Source organism: Pseudophryne corroboree, chromosome 12, assembly GCF_028390025.1.
Source record: "Pseudophryne corroboree isolate aPseCor3 chromosome 12, aPseCor3.hap2, whole genome shotgun sequence".
Lineage (NCBI taxonomy): Eukaryota > Metazoa > Chordata > Amphibia > Anura > Myobatrachidae > Pseudophryne > Pseudophryne corroboree.
Window position 1 is genome coordinate 104194584 of NC_086455.1, and position 27724 is coordinate 104222307.

The 27724-nt window shown below is 46.8% G+C and overlaps 1 protein-coding gene across 2 annotated transcripts in view; it reads left to right on the plus strand.

Moving 5' to 3' along the window:
* Positions 1–27724, plus strand: part of LOC134980847 (putative N-acetylated-alpha-linked acidic dipeptidase) — a 466241-nt gene that overhangs the window by 247575 nt on the left and 190942 nt on the right. For both annotated transcript variants that reach the window (XM_063947838.1, XM_063947839.1), the window contains exon 9: positions 7875–7994. In XM_063947838.1, coding sequence (XP_063803908.1) covers positions 7875–7994 — 120 coding nt within the window. The remainder of the gene's footprint in view (positions 1–7874; positions 7995–27724) is intronic.

Here is a 27724-nt window from a genome sequence, read left to right on the forward strand (position 1 = left end):
TATGCTAAATATCCTGGATAAGGCACCAATGGGATATACTTGACTTTATTTTCCTTCATATATATATCCAGGGAACCTTGATTTGTCACCACAGTTGTCCTTAGTGACTTCAGTGTATTGCACTGCACGGGTGAGGTGTTTTGTCCCTCTGATCAGAGACATTTGACTATCCAATATATCCAGCATTTAGTTGACTAACATGTCTGCACCAGATTCAGACATTGAAGCAGCCTGGGAATTGGCACAGCTTGACGCCAAGGAAAGATACAGCTATTCTGATGCAGAGGCACAGGCAATCCTCATCAAACAAAAATTGGAAGATGACCCCCCAACCTCCACCACAGAAGAACTATACCGCCAATGGCTTAAGATGAAACAACGTGAGTGTGATTTCACTTATCACAGTATTACATTATCGGACTATTACCGCACCAATCAAATACCGAGGGGTTTTAGGATAAAAAATACCCCTACGATAGGACGGTACAGTATACCTTTCTGTAGAAGATGGGTAGCAATTTTAAATAAATGTTCTATGGATCTGATGTTGCTCGTCATAGAAGAGTCGACACGAGAATTGACACAGATTAAAGAGCAACTTATTACATTTGAGAGTGCCCACAAGTCAACTTTGTCAGCTGATTCCACTACCAATTGGCTAGACAAACTACAGGTGCACATGGAACATTACAGGAGTAATCTGATTAAATATAAGAAAGAAAAATTGCAAAAAGTCCAAGCTGATTATCAACAGAGACGAGTTTACTCTTGGCTTAGTAATACCAGCTCTACCCAGCAGCGGCCGACACACTTTAGAAGGTATCGACAGAGGAATCATCCGTTTGAGCAAACTGATTCCAGCACATCATTAAGTGAAGCCGAACAACCAGGCACGCCTTCTACATCTAATACTGCAACATACCCTTTAGGGGTGGCTACACGGTCAGGCCATCGCCCTGCGCCCGGACGAGGACGAGGCGGTCGGGGCAGAACCAAAGGCTCAAACGCACGTCGACCACCGCGTCACTGACGGACTTAGTAATTAATTTATCCTCCACTCCTCTTACTCCAATTGAACATAAAGTTCTATCACGTGGATTATCGTTTGTGCCAACTACCAGACCAGATGACTTTACCTCATTGGTGGAAAACTACAAGTTCAATAGGACTTTACGCCTCAAGGAACATTTTGGAACAACTGAAGGGCCTAAGCAGGAGTCCAATATTCCAATAAAATTGAGAAAGGTAGCACCAAGATCCAGATTTGACCCCAATACGAACAATCCATCGATTAGAACATTCTCAAGGATGTTGGAACAAACATATCAACAGACTTCTGATACTACCTATCACCCTAACCTCTCAATAGAGGAAAGAGGGGCCTTGAAAGACTTATCCACCAGGTCTGACCTAGTTATCAGGGAAGCGGATAAAGGGGGATCCGTGGTCATACAGGATTTACCAGTATATGTGGCAGAGAGCAATCGATTACTGTCGGATTCTGCCACATATAAATGTCTAACATTTGACCCCACCACGCAATACAAAATAGAATTAGATAAGGTTTTGGCACAAGGAGTCAGTACGGGAGCATTGTCTACTGAACAGGTAAATGCTATGACAGTACAGTACCCGACTGTGCCTTTATTCTATACAGTACCAAAAGTACATAAATCCTTATCTAAACCTCCGGGCCGACCGATTGTGTCGGCTCGAAAATCCTTGTATCATCCCATTTCCATCTTTTTGGATGCCTTTCTCAACCCATGCGTCCAGGCAGTCCCTTCCTACTTAAGGGACACTACAGCCTTATTGAAACACTTACAGGGGCTGGACACCCGTTCTGTTCAACTACAGTTGTACAGTGCGGATGTTACTAGCCTCTACACTTGCATCCCACATGATGCGGGTGTGGAGGCAGTACGGATGTTAATTACCAACAATCCCCTGTATTTAGGTCCACCAATTGAGGTATTCTTGCAGTTGTTAAAATTGGTTTTGACACGGAATTATTTTACATTTAATGGCAAAAATTTTTTACAGTTGACTGGCTGTGCGATGGGGTCCCCAGTGGCCCCATCGTACGCAAATGCCTATATGTACAAGGTGGAGACCTTGTTGTTTGACAATTTCTTTGGATCATCTATGTACTTCTACAAGAGGTACATAGATGATCTTTTGATTTTTTGGAATGGGTCAGTAGAGTCACTTTCCAAGCTTTTGGATGACCATAATGCTTCCAATAATGTTGTTAAATTTACTTATCAAATTTCATCTCACACTGTACACTTTTTGGATGTGGCCATTTCTCTGACTGATGGTATTTTACAAACTAATCTTTATGTTAAACCCACAGATAGAAACTCAGTACTTCATCATGCCAGTTTTCACCCCCTGACCACACGTAGGGGTTTACCATATTCACAATTGTTACGGGCCAGACGCATTATTTCAGATCCCACTCAGACAGAAATAACTATGGACCACATGATAACCAAATTTGAGGAGCGTGGTTATCCACAGGCAGAGCTTCTTTCTAATAAGTCCAAAGCACTTAAACAGACGCGGGAATCTCTACTGCATCATACCGCTCCAGCACGTAGTCACAATACGGATATTATTAGAATTCCATGGGTAAATAAATACACGACAGCTACTACCCCTTTAGTAAAGAAGGCCAAACCGCTGTGGCCCATGATCAATACTGACAAATCCCTGCCAGCTTTGATGGATTCTAAATTACTTCCCAGTTACACTAGGGGTAAAAGTATTGCAGATACAGTTGTTAAATTGGACATTTTCCCTTTAAGTAAAATGGAACAATCACACTTTTTGCGTCCTAAGCTTGGGTGTTACCGTTGTTTGGGTTGCTCCACCTGCAATACTCTGAACACGGGTTCTTTTTTCTGTCATCCCATCACGGGTAAAAAAATTTCCATCAGACACAGAGTGACTTGCACGTCTACACATGTAATTTACATGTTAAAGTGTCCCTGTGGATTAGCCTATATAGGCAAAACACAGCGACAATTTAGGGAACGTATGGCACTGCATCGCAGTGCCATCAAATTGGCCCTGGAAAAGGGACACAGCGACCAGCCAGTTGCTCGTCACTGTATACAAGCCAGACATACAGTGGCCAGCATGCGTGCTATGATAATAGATCAAGTACCTCTGTCGCATCGGGGTGGGGATAGGAACAAGATCCTCCTGCAAAGAGAAAGTAGGTGGATCTTTGTCCTTAATACCCTGGCACCACGGGGCCTTAATGAGACTTTGGGTCTCCAAAGTTTCTTATGATTATTTTCATTTAAACTAGCACCCTTAGACTAGTTGCCTTATTATGAACTACTTACTTCACTTAGATTTCATATTCCTTTTCTAATATAGTTATGGCCTTTAAATAAAAGAATAAAGTAATATGCTTGCAGGTATTCATATTCGCAGTCTGCTACATAATGTGTATCAACCATACGGTCTTTTATTGGATGGTTAATTCTAGGATCGGAGGGTACAAATGTTTCCCTCTTTTTAATCTCTTGTTGTCTTGTTGTCTCACTGATTTAGTTAGGTTCATTTATGTTTTAGTTTATAGTAATTGATCATGTTATGTCAATATGTCATGCATTTTTATTATACGTTCTTTTGTTTTTGTTTTTGTCCGTGTTTCCTGCAGTTGCTTAGTAACCGCATGTAAGCTGACATGATTGGCTCCCTGTCCGGCGCTGCACTCTGACGTCAATGCCCGGGGACTCGTGACACGCTGGCTCCCGGCAGCATGCGGCAGCGGTGAAGGCGCTCGACAGGTGAGTTGAATCCCGGCTTATGATTAATTGTTCTCATAGGTATATATATGTTATGTGTATGTTTGTATGCTTATATCGTCTGTCCCTGAAGACGGGGCTTGTTCCCCGAAACGCCGTAGGATGTGAATAAACGTTATTCTCTGCATTTACGCCTGTCTGCTGAGTGCCGCTGCTTTTTGCTACATACCATATTGGATCCCACAGAGGATTACAGAGGGCACCGCAGCAAGTATTTCTAATACCCTAATCTGTGAGTGCCGATCCCCACACCGCTATCTATATATATATATATATATATATATATAAAATTTGATATTATTTATTTTGATATACAGTATACACACACATGCATGAAAATCTTGTGTTTGCTACTGGTGCGCTCTCCTTCCCTCAGACACAGTGGCGGCAGCAACAGCAGGGCAGGCCTCAGACGTTCCGTAACGCCGTTCCTGATTACATCATTTTAGAAATGACCTTCAGGAACGGCGAATAGAGAGTACCAGGGAAGGATCCTACCGTACCCTCTCTAGAAAAGTTTTGCAAAGTGTTGCCCAAGGTCTACAATGGCTAATGCTATCTGAAGAAGGTGTTAGCTACTGGGGCCAATCTCTGGAAATGTTCATATTATGGAGCTTTGTCAGGGGCGTAAGTTCCTATCAGACGCCCGGAGGCAAAAAATACCAATGGTGCCCCCCCCCCCCCCCTCAATTTCATCATACACACAAACACACAGCTACATATGCACGCACACACAAAGACATATATGTACACACACACACACTGTGCCCAACCCGGCACTCTCCCCTGTCATTCCCCCTTCTCACCAATTGCCAGGCAGCGGGGTGACTGCATGCGGGAGCCGGTGCCGGGCATATGCGTTATCTGGTGGAGGGAGCCAGGCAGCGGGGTGTCTGCATGCGGGAGCTGGTGCCGGGCATACGCGCTATAGCGAGGCATATGCGCTGTCCGGGGGCCGGGCAGCAGGGATTTCAGTGGACGGAAGTAGGGCAGCCTCAGGAAGCGGGCACACTGCCGTCAAAACCCACCGCCACTTTCACTGAATAAACAGTGAAGGGGCTCTACAGAAATTATGCTGCTGTGGTAGCGACTATACTCATAAGTGGCTGGCGCACAGTGATTGAAGGGCACCAGAGGCAATGGAGAAGGTGCCCCCTTCACTGCTAGAGCCCGGCGGCAATCGACTCCACTGCCTCCGGGACTTCCGCCACTGAGCTTTGTAAATATGACAATTAGCAGCTGCCATATAAACCTATGGAGCTGTTTTTTGCTTGAAAACAGGGAAACTGTACATAAATCCTGTTGAATCTTATTGTTTACAGGTAACCTCCAAAAGCAGTTTTCTGGGCTAGCATTTGAAAATGTTTTGATTAATATGCTCAGAGTTATTAGAGCAGTATACCTTGCAAATGGGTTTAGCCCAAACTTGCATCACTATTATGTATCATATCAAACTTGAATTTAATTTCATTTATGCACATGATTGAACTAGAGGTGAGCAGCAATAAGGTACTGAGTCCAAATCCAGATCAAGGCTCCATATTCCGATTTGATCGCTCGTTAGCTACTTTTAGCAGCCGTGCAAACGCATTGCCGCCTCCCACTGGGGGGTGTATTTTCGCTTCACAGAAGTGCAAACGCTTGTGCAGCAGAGCGCCTGCAAAATCATTTTGTGCAAACAAGACCAGCCCTGTAGTTACTCTTCGTGTGCGTTGATTCTAACGACGGAGGGACGGCTTTTGATGTCACACACCTGCCCAGCGTTCGCCCAGCCACCGCTGTGTTTTCCCCAACACGCCTGCGTTTTTCTAAGCACTCCCTGAAAACGGTCAGTTGACACCCAGAAACGCCCCCTTCATGTCAATCTTCTTGCGTTGTGCCGTGCGACTGAAAACTTCGCTAGAACCTGTGCATAAACCTCATATAGTCTGAGGATTGTCCGTAACATAAACTATAACATCTTAACACTTAATTATAATAAATAAAGACACGGAGACTTGAATTTGGCAGAAATTGTTAGCTATTTATTTAAGTGAACCATTAACTGTGAATAATTAAACTAAAGTATGGTGGCCAGAAAGAACGGCTAAACAACCCTATCCCATAGATAACTATCTTATAAAAAAGAACTGACGTAAACCTTCCAACAAACAAATAGGTATCCGCTCAACCTCCATCCTGACTACCCACCCGTGAAGGTGATGAGGCTGCCACCCGTGAAGGCGGTCGAGCAGATGTAAAACCAGTCAGCGAAGGAAAGCACACCTAAAAATCAACAACCAAACAAGCTCCAATCCACTCTTTAATACAACAAATGTTAACTTGCCGTTCTTTCCCGCCACAACCAAACCATGACAACCCACAGCACGAAAATAGCCAACGCAACAACATAAAACAAACACCACCAGTAGGGAGGGAGGGTGGGACGACAAACGCAGAAGAGGCTGACACAGCCCCTTTCTCAGGCTTAAGAACCCATTCCACCTACTCCCAACATTCATTCCTATTGGCTAACAATAAAACTCCCATAATGCCATACCGTCCTGCCCCCAGACTAGCTGAGGTTTAACCCACTCCTCTCCTATTCTGTCAATTCGTTCTCCAAACCACAAAGGACTTTGTACCCGTACGTCGCACATGCGCATTGCGGTGCATATGCATGTGCAGATTAGCCATTTTTTCCACTGATCGCTGCGCTGCAAACAACGGCATCTGGCAATCAACTCGGAATGACCCCCTATGTGTGTTGTTGTTTGTATGCTTCCCCATGTGTTTGTGTCAGTTTCCTCTGGGTATTTATTTCCTCCCACACTCCAAAAAAACATTCTGTATTGATAGGTTTATTGGCTTCTGCAAAAAAAAAAATATATAGGATTTGTGTTTATGTATGTCCAGGTGGTTGGGAATATAGGTGGTCATTCTGAGTTGATCGCTAGCTGCATTTGTTCGCAGCGCAGCGATCAGGCTAAAAACGGCAGTTCTGCGCATGCGTATTCGGCGCAATGCGCACGCGTGACGTACGGGCACAACAAATGATGCAGTTTCATGTCGATGCATTTCAGTCGCCCTGCTTGCCGCAGAGTGATTGACATGAAGTGGGTGTTTTTGGGTGGCAACTGACCGTTTTCAAGGTAGTGTTCGGAAAAACGCAGGCGTGCCAGGGAAAACGCAGGCGTGGCTGGGTGAACGCTGGGTGGGTGTGTGATGTCAAATCCGGAACTGAATAGTCTGAAGTGATCGCAAGCGCTGAGTAGGTTTTGAGCTACTCTGAAACTCAGAGCTGGCCCTAACCAATATGATGCCCTAGGCAAGATTTTGGCTGGTGCCCCCTAGCTCCACCGCTAGTTCTGCAGGACATGCCTGGCATGAGTCAGCTGGCAGCTCTGCTAACATTGGGGCACCTTTTGTTTATGAAAATGCATCTTATTTGCATTACTATGTGGCTAGGATGCACAAGCAGCTTTTGCTGATTAAAATGATATGCAGCATGCCTATATTCTGTGTGCAACTGCGGCTGTATCTGCATACAAAATGTTACATTATAGTGATTTCCAGGAATACACTGCAATGTAGCATTTCGCATGCAGATAGAGCAGCAGTCACACACAGAATATAGGCATGCCACATATCATTTTAATCAGCAGAAGCTGCTGGTGCCCCTAAGCATACCAAATGCCCTAGGCATTTGCCTAATCTGCCTATGCCTAGGGCCGGCTCTGCTGAAACTACACAAAAATTTTTTGCAGGCGCTCTGCGATAAAAAAACGTTTGCACTTCTGCTAAGCTAAAATACACTCCCAGTGGGCAGCGGCATAGCGTTTGCATGGCTGCTAAAAACTGCTAGCGAGTGATCAACTCGGAATGACCCCCATAGACTGTAAGCTCCACTGGGGCAGAAACTGATGTGAATGGTAACATAATCTATAAAAGTGCTGCATAATATGTGTGTGCTATATAAAAAATGTCACAAACATATGAGGGTAAACTCATAATACTGGAAAATCATTATTGATGAAATATCTATTTACATTTATTTTCTTTGTCATACAGATCGTTATGTGGTTCTGGGTAATCACCGAGACGCTTGGGTTTTTGGCGCTATTGATCCATCCAGCGGCACAGCCACTATGATGGAGTTAAGCAGAGCAATGTCACAGCTACTTAAAGAAGGTATATAATATAACGTTTACTGGGAGCTGTGTAACTGTGCTCACAAAATAAAGCAGCAATAAATGTCCTCTTACAAAACTGTGCGACCACAGGCTAAATATTTTTGTGACATCAATCTCATAACTTTTCCCTTGATAATACTCAGTGCCGTTTCTTGCGGCGGGCGAGCCGTGCAACCGCACGGGGCGCCCGCCGCGGCACTTCTTCGGCACTTTGAATCCCCCTACCCTCTCCTCCCGAGTGCCCAGCTCGGGGGGCGGAGTTTCGCGGAATGACGCGTTTGCGTCGTGACGTCACGACGCAAATGCGTCATTCCGCGAAACCCCGCCCCCTGAGCTGGGCACTCGGGAGGAGGGAGAAGGGGGAGCCGCGCAGACGAGGGAGAGGCGGCTGAAGAGCGGGAAGAACCGCTTCAAATGTAAGTCAGGCCCTCTCCCTCTCTCTCCCTCCCTTCCTCCCCCCCACCACCACCTGCCTTAATGTTTAAAATGGGGACACCTGTCTGCCAGAATGTGTAAAATGGGGACACTAGCCTGCCGTAATATGTAAAATGTGGACTCTTGCCTTGCGTATTGTGTAAAATTGGGACACCTGTCTGCCGTAATGTGTAAAATGGGGACACTTTCCTGCCGTAATATGTAAAATGGGAACTCTTGCCTGCCGTACTGTGTAAAATGGGGGCATGTGCCTGCCGCAATGTGTAAAATGGGGACACTTTCCTGCCGCAATGTGTAAAATGAGGTCGCGTGCCTGCCGCAATGTGTAAAATGAGGACTTTTTTTTTTTTATCCTGTGGTAGCCATCATGATGAGATCAGATGAGGCCATGCCCATCGTAACAATGCCACGCCCATTTTAACGAGGCCACGCCCCCTTGTCGGGAGCGCGCATGCTTTTCCTCTTTATATCTATGTGGGGAGCATTTTTTCTTATGTGAATGGGGGGGCGCATTTTTAAATCTCGCACTGGGAGCCAAATTGGCTAGAAACGGCCCTGATAATACTGAGTTACGTTTATGACCACAACTGAAAATAGTGTGGTTCATCAGCACTTGATCACTCAATAATACCCCTTTCAGACTGACAGAGCCAGGTCACACCATAGTTACCTACTTTGCTGCCTCCTCTTCCGGGAGGAGGCAGCGTTGTAGGTGTATGGGGGGCGTGGCCGGCACAGGATAGGCGGTCCGGGGGCGTGGCCGGCAGCAGGATGGGCGGTTCGGGGGCGTAACATCAGGGTCGCGTCATCGTGACTCCGCCCCCGCTGTGCTGTGCCGAGAAACGAGCCGCTGCATAGCGGGGGGCGGAGCTACGATGACGCGATTCAGCGCGAATCGCGTCATCGGACCCCCTCGGGCCGCCCGCTTGTTCTCTGCTGCGGGCGGCCGAGGGGGAAAGCGGGAGGCTTGCCCACCTTTCCGCGGGGCCGGGAGGGTCACCCGATTTTCGGGAGCCTCCCGGCCATTCCGGGAGGGTAGGCGAGTATGGGTCACACCCGAGAATGTGTTCCGGGACGATTCCCGGGATTGACCCCTTTCACACTGCAGTTAGACCTGGGATCGACCCGGGACAGCCCCATTCACGCTGATCCCGGGAAATCCCTGCAAATGCATACAGTATGTATGTCATTAGAAATGGACATTTTTCTGGCCAGCCCCGTTCTTTTTACGGTTGTTGTCATGTACCTCAACAACTGCTTCTTTAAAGTCGTCATTTTATTTACAACTTGCTGTTGTGTACATATAATGCCTCTTGCCTCAAGCAGCTTTGCAATATTTTTTATAAATAACTGATCTGTTTTTTAATCTCCTCCTCACCCCTTATGCTGAGCAGCTCTTTCACCTCCTGTAACCATGACTGTCTCCTCCACTTCCTGGACGCTTCCCCGGGGTCTGGATGATGACATCATCTTTTCTGAGCCTAGGGAAGCTCCAATGAGAGGCCTTTTAACAGTCCCAGGTACTGAATACCGGGTAGGGCCCATTCACACTACACTGCATCACGGGACGATCTTGGATTCAACCCTGGTCAAGACCTGGGATATTGTTCCTGTACTCTTTCACACTGAGCAATTTCCCAGGTTGATGCGCGTTCATGTGCAATAACCCGGGACATTTTTGTCAGTCTGAAAGGGGTATAACAAGCAGTAACCCCCATAGCTTGGTGGAGGCTGATGATACATTCAGCGGAACCTCTGAATCAAAACACATAAATCTATGCTTATATACAGTTATACAATGTATCTAAAAGCTGTGTTATTTATTTCAAATAATCATATACAGCAGAACCGTAACTAGGTTGGTGCAGATGGTGTTTAGGACACAGCGCATTTGCCCTGTGGGCACACCATCTGCATCAACTCAGATTGGCCGCCTATGTATGTGCCGGTGGCTGCAGCGCTGGACCATGCAGTGCTGGCCCGGCAGTCAGAATGTCAGTCTCACCCCCATGTGCTCCGCTACCCTTCCTCCTCTACTGCAGTGTGTGAAGAGAAACTTCTGTGCACAGGAGCCGACTGTTGACTGCTGCTGCTCAGCACAAGGCACAAGTACTGTAAGCCACAGCATCAGTGGCGTATGTTCGTTCCAGTCGCCCGGAGGCATGATAAATGTTGGTGCCCCCCTACATATACACACACATACCATATGTAACTATCCGGAGCTAAGGGTGAACAGTAGTAGCGTACTCAGGTACCTTTCCCAATAGTAATATACATACACATACAAAGTGGACGCACTCCAAGCAGTCATTACAATAAAACAGACACCAGCATACCTTTATAGTACACCTACAGTGCTCCCTCACCCACCAGCGGGTCTCGATGGAGATGCTTTGGCGCAGCGGTGTGCCGATATATATAAAAAAACACACAAACACCTCATTCACTTAAAAACACACACACACGCCTCTTTCACTTAAACATACACACACGCCTCTTTCACTTAAACACACACACGCCGCTTTCACTTAAACACACACATGCCTTTCACTTAAAAACACACACATGCCTCTCACTTACACATGGCTCTTTCACTCACACATACACACCTCCTTCACTTAAAAACACACACACACACACACACACACACACACACACCGCTTTCACTTAAACACACGCATGCCTCATACTTACACACACATGCCTCTCACTTACACACACACACACACGCCTCTCAAACACACATTCAGAAACTGACACCCCTCCATATATTTGTAAGGTAGCATGTACCCAGACCAGGTGTGTGCTCTGTTCATAGTCCTGTGGAAATGCTCAAATGCCCCTTTAATCCATGCCTCTCACACACATGCCTCTCACTTACACACACACACACACACACACACACACACACACACACACACACACACACACACACCTCTCACTTACACACACACATGCCTCTTTTACTTGAACACACAACTTTCTTTAAAAAAAACACACACACACACACGCGCACACACGCACACACACACACACACACACACACACACACACACCTCACTTAAAAACATGCACACACAAAACACAGTGCTTCCAACATTTATTAAAGCTTGAGGCAAGTGCTGCTAGTGCCTACCTTTGGCTATCATCAGCCTGACGAAGGAGCAGAGGGCTTTCCTCGGCTGGCTTGCTTAACTGGAAGGGCCCGGGAGGAGCTGCGCTCTGGAGCTCCACCTAGCTGCAGCCAGTGCCAGCTCTCTGTATATACAGGAGGCAGCTTCCGTGTCACAGACACAGCTCCTCCGTCTGTAAGAACTATTAAAAAAAAATGAGCAACGGCAGTGGCGGAACTAGAGAATGGTGGGCTCAGGTGCAACAATATGCATTGGGCCCCCCTCCCATATTATAAATAGGTGAAGCGCATCACCCAGAAAATTGAGTTTTGTCTCACTGAGAAGGGTGTCGCCATACAATAGTACTCTAAAGTCACGTTGCGCCACACAGTAGAGATCCTTATACATGGTACATCACACAGTAGTGATCCTTGTACACGGTACATCACACAGTAGAAGCCTTATACATGTTATGTCACACAGTAGAGAGCATTATACACGTTACGCTACACAGTAGAGAGCATTATACACGTTACGTCACACAGTAGAGAAGCTTATACACGGTACGTCACAGAGTTGAGAGCCTTGTACATGTTACGCCACACAGTAGAGATCCTTATACAATTTACGTCACACAGTAGAGAGCCTTATACATGTTATGCCACACAGTAGAGATCCTTATACACGTTATGTCACACAGTAGAGAGCATTATACACGTTACGCCAGTGTCTACCTGATGTGCACACCAACATTAACTACGAGGAATGTGAGCTAGATAGAAACAGATGTAGCCAGCCTCATTTTTGCCGTGATGCATTGGTATGGGCGTACGCATTGCGACAAGCTTCAGTGAACGCTGTGCTGCTCTAAGTCGCAGCCGACATTCTCTCTATAGCGCACGCACATTTCATAGACATGGGAACACTAGTCGTGAGTGTGGCTACATCTGTAGATATGGATATACAGTATACTGTATATACACACATAGTAAACACACACACACACACAGCAAAATACATATACACACACACATCCATAGCAAAAACGTACACACACACACACACACACACACACACACACACACACTACTAAACAGACATAGCAAAACACATATATACATACACACACACCCATAGCCAAAAAATACAGTATACATACACCAATAGCAAAATACATCCACACCCAGGGGCGGATTGGGAACAAAAAGCGGCCCTGGAAAAAATTGTACTAGTGGCCCCACATGGGCAGCACCAGAGGTGTAAGGTCTAGCCATGGGCCATGGCAGCAGCACCCTCCCCCCAAGACTTTCTAGCTAGTGGGCATGTCCAGCATCAAGGGGGAAGTTAAAAGGAAATAAAATTAAATATTATGAGCACATTATATGTAGTGATGTGCACCGGACATTTTTCGGGTTTTGTGTTTTGGTTTTGGATTCGGTTCCGCGCCCGTGTTTTGGATTCGGACGCGTTTTGGCAAAACCTCACCGAAATTTTTTTGTCGGATTCGGGTGTTTTTTACAAAAAACCCTCAAAAACAGCTTAAATCATAGAATTTGGGGGTCATTTTGATCCCATAGTATTATTAACCCCAATAACCACAATTTCCACTCATTTCCAGCCTATTCTGAACACCTCACACCTCACAATATTATTTTTAGTCCTAAAATTTGCACCGAGGTCGCTGGATGGCTAAGCTAAGCGACACAAGTGGCCGACACAAACACCTGGCCCATCTAGGAGTGGCACTGCAGTGTCAGGCAGGATGGCACTTCAAAAAAATAGTCCCCAAACAGCACATGATGCAAAGAAAAAAAGAGGCGCAATGAGGTAGCTGTGTGACTAAGCTAAGCGACCCAAGTGGCCGACACAAACTCCTGGCCCATCTAGGAGTGGCATTGCAGTGTCAGACAGGATGGCACTTCAAAAAAATAGTCCCCAAACAGCATATGATACAAAGAAAAATGAAAGAAAAAAGAGGTGCAAGATGGAATTGTCCTTGGGCCCTCCCACCCACCCTTATGTTGTATAAACAGGACATGCACACTTTAACGAACCCATCATTTCAGCGACAGGGTCTGCCACACGACTGTGACTGAAATGACTGGTTGGTTTGGGCCCCCACCAAAAAAAGAAGCAATCAATCTCTCCTTGCACAAACTGGCTCTACAGAGGCAAGATGTCCACCTCCTAATCATCCTCCGATTCCTCACCCCTTTCACTGTGTACATCCCCCTCCTCACAGATTATTAATTCGTCCCCACTGGAATCCACCATCTCAGGTCCCTGTGTACTTTCTGGAGGCAATTGCTGCTGGTGAATGTCTCCACGGAGGAATTGATTATAATTCATTTTGATGAACATCATCTTCTCCACATTTTCTGGAAGTAACCTCGTACGCCGATTGCTGACAAGGTGAGCGGCTGCACTAAACACTCTTTCGGAGTACACACTGGAGGGAGGGCAACTTAGGTAGAATAAAGCCAGTTTGTGCAAGGGCCTCCAAATTGCCTCTTTTTCCTGCCAGTATACGTACGGACTGTCTGACGTGCCTACTTGGATGCGGTCACTCATATAATCCTCCACCATTCTTTCAATGGTGACAGAATCATATGCAGTGACAGTAGACGACATGTCAGTAATCGTTGGCAGGTCCTTCAGTCCGGACCAGATGTCAGCACTCGCTCCAGACTGCCCTGCATCACCGCCAGCGGGTGGGCTCGGAATTCTTAGCCTTTTCCTCGCACCCCCAGTTGCGGGAGAATGTGAAGAAGGATATGTTGACAGGTCACGTTCCGCTTGATTTGACAAATTTCTCACCAGCAGGTCTTTGAACCTCTGCAGACTTGTGTCTGCCGGAAAGAGAGATACAACGTAGGTTTTAAATCTAGGATCGAGCACGGTGGCCAAAATGTAGTGCTCTGATTTCAACAGATTGACCACCCGTGAATCCTGGTTAAGCGAATTAAGGGCTCCATCCACAAGTCCCACATGCCTAGCGGAATCGCTCTGTTTTAGTTCCTCCTTCAATGTCTCCAGCTTCTTCTGCAAAAGCCTGATGAGGGGAATGACCTGACTCAGGCTGGCAGTGTCTGAACTGACTTCACGTATGGCAAGTTCAAAGGGTTGCAGAACCTTGCACAACGTTGAAATCATTCTCCACTGCGCTTGAGTCAGGTGCATTCCCCCTCCTTTGCCTATATCGTGTGCAGATGTATAGGCTTGAATGGCCTTTTGCTGCTCCTCCATCCTCTGAAGCATATAGAGGGTTGAATTCCACCTCGTTACCACCTCTTGCTTCAGATGATGGCAGGGTAGGTTCAGGAATGTTTGGTGGTGCTCCAGTCTTCGGCACGCGGTGGCTGAATGCTGAAAGTGGCCCGCAATTCTTCGGCCACCGACAGCATCTCTTGCACGCCCCTGTCGGTTTTTAAATAATTCTGCACCACCAAATTCAATGTATGTGCAAAACATGGGACGTGCTGGAATTTGCCCAGATGTAATGCACGCACAATATTGCTGGCGTTGTCCGATGTCACAAATCCCCAGGAGAGTCCAATTGGGGTAAGCCATTCTGCGATGATCTTCCTCAGTTTCCGTAAGAGGTTGTCAGCTGTGTGCCTCTTCTGGAAAGCGGTGATACAAAGCGTAGCCTGCCTAGGAACGAGTTGGCGTTTGCGATATGCTGCTACTGGTGCCGCTGCTGTTCTTGCTGCGGGAGGCAATACATCTACCCAGTGGGCTGTCACAGTCATATTGTCCTGAGTCTGCCCTGCTCCACTTGTCCACATGTCCGTGGTTAAGTGGACATTGGGTACAACTGCATTTTTTAGGACACTGGTGACTCTTTTTCTGAGGTCTGTGTACATTTTCGGTATCGCCTGCCTAGAGAAGTGGAACCTAGATGGTATTTGGTACCGGGGACACAGTACCTCAATCAAGACTCTAGTTGCCTCTGAATTAACGGTGGATACCGGAACCACGTTTCTCACCGCCCAGGCTGCCAAGGCCTGAGTTATCCGCTTTGCAGCAGGATGACTGCTGTGATATTTCATCTTCCTCGCAAAGGACTGTTGGACAGTCAATTGCTTACTGGAAGTAGTACAAGTGGTCTTCCGACTTCCCCTCTGGGATGACGATCGACTCCCAGCAGCAACAACAGCAGCGCCAGCAGCAGTAGGCGTTACACTCAAGGATGCATCGGAGGAATCCCAGGCAGGAGAGGACTCGTCAGACTTGACAGTGACATGGCCTGCAGGACTATTGGCTTTCCTGGGTAAGGAGGAAATTGACACTGAGGGAGTTGGTGGTGTGGTTTGCAGGAGCTTGGTTACAAGAGGAAGGGATTGAGTTGTCAGTGGACTCCTTCCGCTGTCACCCAAAGTTTTTGAACTTGTCACTGACTTCTGATGAATGCGGTCCAGGTGACGTATAAGGGAGGATGTTCCTAGGTGGTTAACGTCCTTACCCCTACTTATTACAGCTTGACAAAGGCAACACACGGCTTGACACCTGTTGTCCGCATTTGTGTTGAAATAATTCCACACCGAAGAGGTGATTTTTTTTGTATTTTCACCAGGCATGTCAATGGCCATATTCGTCCCACGGACAACAGATGTCTCCACGGGTGCCTGACTTAAACAAACCACCTCACCATCAGAATCCTCCTTGTCAATTTCCTCCCCAGCGCCAGCAACACCCATATCCTCATCCTGGTGTACTTCAACAGTGACATCTTCAATTTGACTATCAGGAACTGGACTGCGGGTGCTCCTTCCAGCACTTGCAGGTGGCGTGCAAATGGTGGAAGGCGCAACCTCTTCCCGTCCAGTGTTGGGAAGGTCAGGCATCGCAACCGACACAATTGGACTCTCCTTGGGGATTTGTGATTTAGAAGAACGCACAGTTCTTTGCTGTGCTTTTGCCATCTTAACTCTTTTAATTTTTCTAGCAGGAGGATGAGTGCTTCCATCCTCAGGTGAAGCTGAACCACTAGCCTTGAACATAGGCCAGAGCCTCAGCCGTTCCTTGCCACTCCGTGTCGTAAATGGCACATTGGCAAGTTTACGCTTCTCCTGAGCTTTTTTGGGGGGGATTTTACATGCTCTCTACTATGACATTGGGCATCGGCCTTGGCAGATGACGTTGATGGCATTTCATCGTCTCGGCCATGACTAGTGGCAGCAGCTTCAGCACGAGGTGGAAGTGGATCTTGATCTTTCCCTATTTTACCCTCCACATTTTTGTTCTCCATTTTTTAATGTGTGGAATTATATGCCAGTATCAATAGCAATGGCCTACTACCATATATACTGCGCACAACTGAAATGCACCACAGGTATAGAATGTAGATGGATAGTATACTTGACGACACAGAGGTAGGTACAGCAGTGGCCTTCCGTACCGTACTGCTATATATACTGGTGGTCACTCTGTCAGCAAACTGCACAACTAAAATGCACCACAGGTATAGAATGTAGATGGATAGTATACTTGACGACACAGAGGTAGGTACAGCAGTGGCCTTCCGTACCGTACTGCTATATATACTGGTGGTCACTGTGTCAGCAAAGTGCAAAACTAAAATGCACCACAGGTATAGAATGTAGATGGATAGTATACTTGAAAACACAGAGGTAGGTACAGCAGTGGCCTTCCGTACCGTACTGCTATATATCAGGTGGTCATTGTGTCAGCAAACTGCACAACTAAAATGCACCACAGGTATAGAATGTAGATGGATAGTATACTTGACGACACAGAGGTAGGTACAGCAGTGGCCTTCCGTACCGTACTGTTATATATACTGGTGGTCACTGTGTCAGCAAACTGCAAAACTAAAATGCACCACAGGTATAGAAAGTAGATGGATAGTATACTTGACGACACAGAGGTAGGTACAGCAGTGGCCTTCCGTACCGTAATGCTATATATACTGGTGGTCACTGTGTCAGCAAACTGCAAAACTAAAATGCACCACAGGTATAGAAAGTAGATGGATAGTATACTTGACGACACAGAGGTAGGTACAGCAGTGGCCTTCCGTACCGTAATGCTATATATACTGGTGGTCACTGTGTCAGCAAACTGCAAAACTAAAATGCACCACAGGTATAGAATGTAGATGGATAGTATACTTGACGACACAGAGGTAGGTACAGCAGTGGCCTACTGTACCGTAATGCTATATATTATATACTGGTGGTCACTGGTCAGCAAAACTCTGCACTGTACTCCTCCTATATATATATTATACTGGTGTTCCCCAGTCCCCACAATAAAGCAGCACACTGAGCACAGATATGGAGTGTTTTTCAGGCAGACAACGTATACTGGTGGTCACTGTCAGCAAAACTCTGCACTGTACTCCTGCTATATAATACAGCTGCGCCCCAGTCCCCACAATTAAGCAGTGTGAGCACAGATATATGCAGCACACTGAGCACAGATAAGGAGCGTTTTTTTCAGGCAGAGAACGGATAAAACTGGTGGTCACTGATCAGCAAAACTCTGCACTGTACTCCTCCTATATTAATATAAAGCTGCTCCCCAGTCCCCACAATGATATAAGCTAGCACAAATATTTGAATTAACTCAACAATGAATAAACGGAGAGGACGCCAGCCACGTCCTCTCCCTAACATTTCCAATGCACGAGTGAAAATGGCGGCGACGCGCGGCTGCTTATATAGAATCCGAATCTCGCGAAAATCAGACAGCGGGATGATGACGTTCGGGCGCACTCGGGTTAACCGAGCCATACGGGAGAATCTGAGTATGCCTCAGACCCGTGTAAAAAGGGTGAAGTTCTGGGGGGTTCGGTTTCCGAGAAACCGAACCCGCTCATCACTAATTATATGGTACACCTTTAGAATTTAGGAAACTATATAATTATTTAGAAAAATTCATTTTCTTGCTTATTACACCAACCGTATCCCAATCACTATTCACTCAATCTTATATGTCAGCGAAGCAGGCAGACAGAGCATACACTAGATCACAGGTTCTCAAACTCGGTCCTCAGGACACTACACAGTGCATGTTTTGCAGATCACCCAGCAGGTGCACAGGTGTATTAATTACTCACTGACCCATTTTAAAAGGTCCACAGGTGGAGCTAATTATTTCACTTGTGATTCTGTGAGGAGACCTGCAAAACATGCACTGTGTGGGGTCCTGAGGACCGAGTTTGAGAACCTATGCATATGCACTAGATCATCTGCAATCACAGGCTAAGTGGCAAAGGAATTTTCATTTATGCAAATTATTTTGCATCTTATTCATTATGTCTATAAAAAGGACCACATGTCCTCAAACAAAACAGGCCCCACGGGTGCGTCGGCCCACCGGGAATCTTCCCTGTAGACCCTATGGCCAATCCGCCTCTGTACACACCCCCATAGCAAAACCACACACATACATCCCTAGCAAAACACATACACCCATAGCAAAACACACACACAGCTAAATACATACACACACAGCCAGCATTTGCATGTGCATACCTCCCAACATGACCCTCTCCAGGAGGGACACAATGCTCTGCTTCTGGACTTTTCTCTTCATGTTTGATTGCCAGCACCTGTTTTGAACAGGTTAATGGATAAGAAAGGTGTTTCAGCACAGGTGATGGCAATCATAAATTAAGAGGAAAGTCCAGAAGCAGAGTATTCTGTCCCTCCTGCAGAGGGTCATGTTGGGAGGTATGCATGTGTGTACAACATACTTTGCACCTCCTGGCTCCTGTAAGGCTCCTCACTGCGGCTGAGCCGATGTCTCCCAGTCCTCACTCTCCACACACACTGCTGCCGAGACTGTCCCTCCTCCCTCCCCCATCTCCCAGCATGCAGCGGTGGCAAAGACCAGGAGTCTGGAGGAAGATGCAGCAGCGCGGAGCCGAGATGAAGGGTGATGAGCTCACCCTTCTCACTTGCTGGCGCTGTGCGCTCACGTCCGACGGCTTCCTCCTGTGTTAAGGCCTACAGCGCAGCGGCGGCAGCGTGTAATGAGTCAGTGTGACTCATTACACTGCTGCCGGCTGTGGGCCCCTTCTTAGCACTGAGCCTCGGTGCATTGCACCGCTTGCACAGGCGCAAGTTCCGCCGCTGAGTAGCGGCGATCAGGCAGCGGGAGACAGTGGAGGAGATGTGCCCCCTGCAGGTCAGGAGCCCGGCGGCAGCCGACTCCACTGCCTCCCATAGTTCCGCCCCTGCACAGCATAGCTGCTCCGGGAAGGGGTGCTCACACTAACTTTCTTTCTCTCTCTCTCTCCTAAATGGCTCTACACCCTGCTCACACACACTACTCACTGACATTATACTCTGCACACACACACACACACACACTGCTCACTGACACTAAACCCTGTTCACACAAACTCTGCTCACTGCACTACACCCTGCTCACACACACTGCTTACTGACACTACACCCTGCTCACACACACACACACTCTGATCACTGACACTACACCCTGCTTACACACACACTCTGCTCACTGACACTACACTCTGCTCACTGACACTACACCCTGCTCACACATAATGCTCACCGACACTACACCATGCTCACACATAATGCTCACCGACACTACACCCTGCTCACTGACACTACACCCTACTTACACACATATACACACACCGGCACTGCTCACTGCCACTACACCCTGCTCACACACACACTCTACTCACTGACACTACACCCTGTGGGGGAAGGGGGGAATGGAATGATGAGAAGGAGGAACAAGGAGGAGGAATAAGGTGTAGGGGCTCTACCTGGCATAATGTGTATAAGGGGATTTACCTGGCATAATGTGTATAAGGCATTCTACTGTAGTGTAATGCGTGTAAGGGGCTCCACTGTGGTGTAACCTGTGTAAGGGGCTCTACTGTGGTGTAATATGTGTAAGGAACTCTAGTGTGGTGTAATGTGCGTAAGGAACTCTACCATGTAATAATGTGTATAAGAGGCTCTTCTGTAGCATAAAGTGTATAAGGGGCTCTACTGTGGTGTAACTGTGGTGTAACTTGTATAAAGGACTGTAGTGTAATGTATATAAGGGGTATTATTATGTGGTGTAATTGGAATAATAGACACTACTTTGCAGTGTAATGTGAATTGGTACTATTCTATGGCCAAATCCCTTCTCCATGAAGCCAAATCTCTGTATTTTTGATGTACGCCTCGATTGCACTGTCCCTATTTTTAATATGGCGGGTGAGGGGGCATCAATTCTCTTTTTGGCACTTGGCACCAAAATGTCTATGTATGGCTCTGATATATACTCAAACAGAAGATATTCATTTAGTTGAAGAACAAAGAGGGAGACTATTGTAGTGGGATTGAGTGTGTGTTATTACAGTGAAATGTATCTGTTTTCAGAGATAAAATGGCGACACTGTATTTACTTGTTATCAGGGCTGGACTGGCCCACAGCAGTACAGAGGAAACCCCTACCCCCACCCCACCCCCCAGCGGGCTCCACCTCCTCCTCTAGGGACCATGTGACCATATTCCAGACTGTGCTCTTGAATTCTACATTATACATTTGCTACTTTCTACTGCACTGGACCATGGTGCATTTTTTTCAGGACATTGAGGTTATTAATCTTGTACATTATTATGCATGCACCAGCACTATTTCCTATTTCTCATACGTCCTAGAGGATGCTGGGGTCCACTTCAGTAACATGGGGTATAGACGGTTCCATGGGCACTTTAAGACTTTTTCAGAGTGTGAACTGGCTCCTCTCTCTATGCCCCTCTTCCAGACCTCAGTTTAGAAAATGTGCCCAGGCAGACTGGTCGCACTCTAGTGGAGCTCTACTGAGTTTCACTAAAAGACTTTGTTAGGTTTTTTTTATTTTCAAGGAGACTGCTGGCAACAGTCTCCCTGCTTTGTGGGACTTAGGGGGAAGAAGTAGGAACCAACTTCCTGAATAGTTTCATGGCTCTGCTTCTTGCTGACAGGACACCATTAGCTCCGGAAGGGAACTGAACACTAGCTGCGGCTATGCGCTCACTCCCACAGCACGCCGTCACCCCCCTAACAGAGCCAGAAGTCAGAAGACAGGTGAGTGTATTACCGGAGGTCTGCAGAAGAGAGGATCTCCGGTCATTGTGACGGCAACAGGTACCGTGCAGCGGCCGGGAACACTGCGCAAGCATGCTATCCATGACACAGGCACTGCAGGGTGCAGGGCGCGGGGGGGACCCTGGGCAGCATGAAACCTACTTTAAACTGGCTAAAGGTAGCATATGATACCGAGGCACAGTCCTACGCCCCAGCCAGTATAAAAAATATATTGAAATTTTCTGAGGAGAAATGCACACCTTTACAGGGGGCGGGGCTTCCTCCTCAGTCAGCCAACACACTGCTCAGCACCATTTTCTCCAGGCAGGCTGCAGGGGAAGAAACGCTGGTCCTCCTCCACTTCTGAAACAAGTATCAGAGTGAAAATAAGGGGGGGCAGAGTGTATATTGGTGCTCAATTTATACAATTTGGCAGTGTAAAAGCGCTAAAGGTCTCTGTAGACATTTTACATGCACAGGGGTTTTAGTCACTGGCGCTGAGTTGTGAACTGGCAAGTCCTTCTGTGTCCTTCTGACAGATTTTACTGTGGGTCTGTCCCCTATAAGCCCCGGAGTGTCTGTGGTGTGATTGTGCATGTGTGTGACATGTCTGAGGCAGGGAGCTCTTCCCCTGAGGGAGCCATTTTAGGGACACAGAGTTGTAATGTGGTGGCGCTGCCGGCACACCATGAGCCTGAATGGGTGAAGGAATTACGTGATAGTGTGAATCATATCAGTAAGAGATTGGATAAGTCTGAGTCTCATGCAGAAACCTGGAGAAAATCCGTGGAAGATGTGATTTTTAGTAGTTCTGCTTTATCATCCACAGGGGATTCCTCTGGGTCACATAAAAGGTCATTTGCACAAATAGTACAAACTGATACCGACACGGACTCTGATTACTATGTCGACACTAGTGATTCCAGGGGAATAGATCCAAAATTAGCAAAAAACATTCAATACATTCGAAGGAGAGTATAGGCCCTTTAAAAGACAAGTTGGGAGTCTTAAGCAAAAATGATAATGACATAGCGGACACACTAAATGAGTTTTTTTCAACAGTATTCACTAGAGAGGACCCATTTCAGGGACTGACACACAATCTCAATAATGAGAATATCCCACTGATAGGTACTTATTTAAGCGAGGAAGTAGTCTGTGACCGATTAAAACTTTTAAAGATTAGTAAATCACCAGGGCCCGATGGTATTCACCCAAGGGTTCTAATGGAGCTTCACTCTGAACTGGCAAAACCGCTATCTTTGATCTTTAAGGATTCAGTTATATCAGGTATGGTTCCCAAAGACTGGCGTATAGCGGAAGTAGTGCCTATATTCAAAAAGGGAAGTAAAGCTGAACCAGGTAATTATAGACCAGTTAGTCTTACATCTATAGTGGGGAAAGTATTGGAAGGTATTCTAAGAGATAGTATTCAGAAGTTCCTTGAAGTCAATAAGGTCATTAAAAGGAATCAACATGGGTTTATGAAGGACAGATCCTGTCAAACCAAATTACTTGGCTTTTATGAAACAGTAAGCGCAAACCTAGATCAGGGTAAAGACGTGGATGTAATCTTTTTAGACTTTGCCAAAGCGTTCGATACTGTACCACACATTAGACTTATCTACAAGCTACAAGAATCAGGGCTAGGAAGCACAATATGCACTTGGGTCAAAAACTGGTTAGATAACAGGGAGCAGCACGTTGTGGTTAATGGATCTTTTTCAACTTGGACTGAAGTGCTAAGTGGTGTGCCGCAAGCAGGGCCGGTGCAAGGTTTCTCAGCACCCTAGGCAAATTCTCAGCTGCCCCCCCCCCCCCCCCCCACATATATGTGTGTGTATGTAGTCTCATATATATATATATATATATATATATATATGCACACATGGTTGAAGTGGAAATTTTGAAGTGGGGGTATGCATAAGTCAAGGATGTAATTATGCATGCGCCTTCGGCGCGCACGCTCCAGAAAAGGGGGCATGGCCACCCAAAAGGGGGCATGTCCCGTGTAGTAGAACCCCTTATACTATCTAGTACTGGTGCCCCTTTCACATTACAGCACACGGTGCAAGCCGAAATTCACATTGTAGCACACTGAATGAGCCGAAATTCACATTGTAGCACACTGAATGAGCTGAAATTCACATTGTAGCACACTGAATGAGCCGACATTCACATTGTAGCACACTAAATGAGCCGAAATTCACATTATAGCACACTGAATGAGCCGACATTCACATTGTAGCACACTGAATGAGCCGAAATTCACATTGTAGCACAATGAATGAGCCGAAATTCACATTGTAGCACACTGAATGAGCCGACATTCACATTAGAGCACACGGAAAGAGCCGAAATTCACATTGTAGCAGACTGAATGATCCGAAATCCACCTTGTAGCACACTGACTGAGCCGAAATTCACATTATAGCACACTGAATGATCAGAAATCCACCTTGTAGCACACTGAATGAGCCGAAATTCACCTTGTAGCACACTGACTGAGCCAAAATTCACATTGTAGCACACTGAATGAGCCGAAATTCACATTAGAGCACACGGAAAGAGCCGAAATTCACATTGTAGCACACTGAATGATCCGAAATCCACCTTGTAGCACACTGACTGAGCCGAAATTCACATTATAGCACAATGAATGATCCAAAATCCACCTTGTAGCACACTGAATGAACCGAAATTCACATTGAAGCACACTGAATGAGCAGAAATTCACATTGTAGCACACTGAATGAGCCGAAATTCACATTGTAGCACACTGAATGAGCCGTCATTCACATTGTAGCACACTAAATGAGCCGAAATTCACATCATAGCACACTGAATGAGCCGACATTCACATTGTAGCACACTGAATGAGCCGAAATTCACATTGTAGCACACTGAATGAGCCGAAATTCACATTGTAGCACAATAAATGAGCCGAAATTCACATTGTAGCACACTGAATGAGCCGAAATTCACATTGTAGCACAATTAATGAGTCGAAATTCACATTGTAGCACACTGAATGAGCCGAAATTCACATTAGAGCACACGGAAAGAGCCGAAATTCACATTGTAGCACACTGAATGATCCGAAATCCACCTTGTAGCACACTGACTGAGCCGAAATTCACCTTGTAGCACACTGACTGAGCCAAAATTCACCTTGTAGCACACTGACTGAACCGACATTCACATTGTAGGACACAGAATGAGCTGAAATTGTGAAAGCAGGGACAGCCAGAGTGACGACAGAGAGAGAGAGAGTGATGACAGTGAAAGAGAGACAGCGACGACAGGGAGAGAGAGAGTGATGACAGGGAGAGACAGACAGTGACGACAGGGAGAGTGACGTCAGGGAGAGAGAGTGACGACAGTGACGACAGTGACGACAGGGAGAGTGACGACAGTGACGACAGGGAGAGTGACGACAGGGAGAGTGACGACAGTGACGACACGGAGAGTGACGACACGGAGAGTGACGACACGGAGAGTGACGACACGGAGAGTGACGACAGGGAGAGTGACGACAGGGAGAGTGACGACAGTGACGACCGGGAGAGTGACGACATGGAGAGTGACGACATGGAGAGTGACGACAGGGAGAGTGATGACAGTGACGACAGGGAGAGACAGTGACGACAGGGAGAGAGACGACAGTTACAGTGTGTGTGTTTGTAGGCAAAATACACAGACGATACATACACTCCACACACAAACATACATAACACAAACACACCACACACATACTGTACATTTAAACAAATATATACATTGTACTGCACATATATGTACCTGGGTTGCAGAGGAGAGTCACTGCCAGCCACCGGAACAGCCACTGAAATGATGAGGACACACCACAGCATTGCACAGCAGCTCCCAGTATCTGCAGGTCACTATGCAGACTTTGCCGGCAATAGATCCCTCATCCCTGCAGCGGTAGCTGCGATCGCGATTGCGATCGCGGCTTTCTAAAATAAGGAATTAAGTCCATCAGGGGGGGTTTCTGGGTACCCAGAAACTCCCCCCCCCCTGCGTGTGCTGGGGCATGGGGGGGGGGGGGCAATGAGAGAGCCGCGACTCGCGGCAGGATGGGGGGGGGGTGATATGGTTACTCTGATGAGTAACACATTGGAGCCTGCAATCGTAGCAGGGGGGGCAGCAGGTAACCTGCGGGAGTATGTCACTGGGGGGCTGGCTGGAAGTCGCACGTGGGCGCCGGAGCAGAACCTGCACTCGCGGCAACGAGGGGAGGGGGACAGCAAAACTGCAAGAGTCCGCAATCAGTGGGGGGAACACGCGGGAGCATAACCTCTGAGCCTGTGGAGGGGAGGGGGGGGGCTAGGAGTAGTATGTGGGGGGCAGGAGCCTGCACCCCCCGAGTCTGCAATTCGCCACTGGGGGGGGAGGAGACGAGACACATGCCAGAGCCGGCAATTGGTGGGAGGGGAAGGGATGGGTGCGGGCATCATGATCGAGATCGGAGGGGCGGGGGGTGCACAGATCAATTTCAGAATATTGTAATGGAGCGGGGGGGCCAGGACAATGTGTTATCAGGGGGGGGGGGGGGGGAAGGAGCAATTGAGCGGCTATAACATCCCTGCGCCTCATCTCTTACGGAAGAGGAGAGAATATAGAAAGCATTTTCTAATCATCTCATAGTGCCGCCCTCCAGTGGTCGGCGCTCATAGGCAGCTGCCTAAAGCTGCCTAATGGTAGCGCCGGCCCTGGCCGCAAGGCTCAGTATTAGGACCGCTATTGTTCAATATTTTCATTAACGACTGAACAGAAGGTCTAGAGAGCATGGTGTCAATTTTTGCAGATGATACCAAATTGTGTAAGGCTATAAATACAGAGGAGGATGCCGAGTCTCTTCAGAACGACTTAGTTAAATTAGAAGCATGGGCAGCCAAATGGAGAATGCGCTTCAACACAGACAAGTGTAAGGTAATGCACTGTGGTAAAAAGAACAAAAATTACACCTACCTACTAAATGGGGTTAAATTAGGGGATTCTGTACTGGAAAAGGACTTAGGTGTCCTCATAGATAGCAAGCTAAGCAGTAGTACCCAAAGTAGGACTGCAGCAAAGAAGGCTAATAAGATATTAGCATGCATAAAACGGGGTATTGATGCTAGGGACGAGAGTATTATACTCCCGTTATATAAATCACTAGTGAGGCCACACCTTGAATACTGTGTACAATTCTGGGCACCGTACTACAAAAAGGATATCCTGGAGCTTGAAAAGGTACAGAGGAGGGCAACCAAACTAATTAAGGGCATGGAGACAATGGAATACAAGGAAAGGCTTGAAAGACTAGGCATGTTTACATTGGAAAAGCGGAGACTAAGAGGGGATATGATCAACATCTACAAATATATAAGGGGACAATACACAGAGCTTGCCCGAGACCTGTTTTTGGTTAGATCAACACAGAGGACTCGTGGACACTCGCTCAGGTTAGAGGAGAGGAGATTCCGCACAATACGGCGTAAAGGCTTTTTCACGGTAAGGACAATACGTGCTTGGAATTCCCTGCCCGAGGGAGTTGTAATGGCGGAATCTGTCAACACCTTTAAGAATGGGTTAGATAAATTCCTAATGGATAAGGATATCCAGGGGTATGGTGCATAATCATGCATTATAGTTACTATAAATAGGGATAAAATGCAACGGCTGACAGCAGCATCAGTCAGAAATTTTAGTCAAATCATCATGCATAGGAGACCACAAATAGGTTGAACTCGATGGACAATTGTCTTTTTTCAACCTCAGATACTATGTTACTATGTTACATGATTGTCGCTATAAAGGAGGTGTTAGAAGTTGCGGGCCCCCTCCTTTACCACAGGAGAAGGCCTGCTTTTATAAAGAAAAGAAACTTAATGTAACTTTTCCTCCATCTCACGAGCTGAACAGTTTCTTTGGGGGAGTTTGGACAAATCCTGAAAAGAAATTTCAGATTCCCCAAAAAATTCAGGTAGCGTACCCTTTCCCTGCAGAGGACAGGAAAAGATGGGAGTCACCCCCTGTTTTAGACAGTGCTCTGTCATGGTTAACAAAAAAGGTGATTTTCCCTGCGCCTGGGATGGCTTCACTGAAA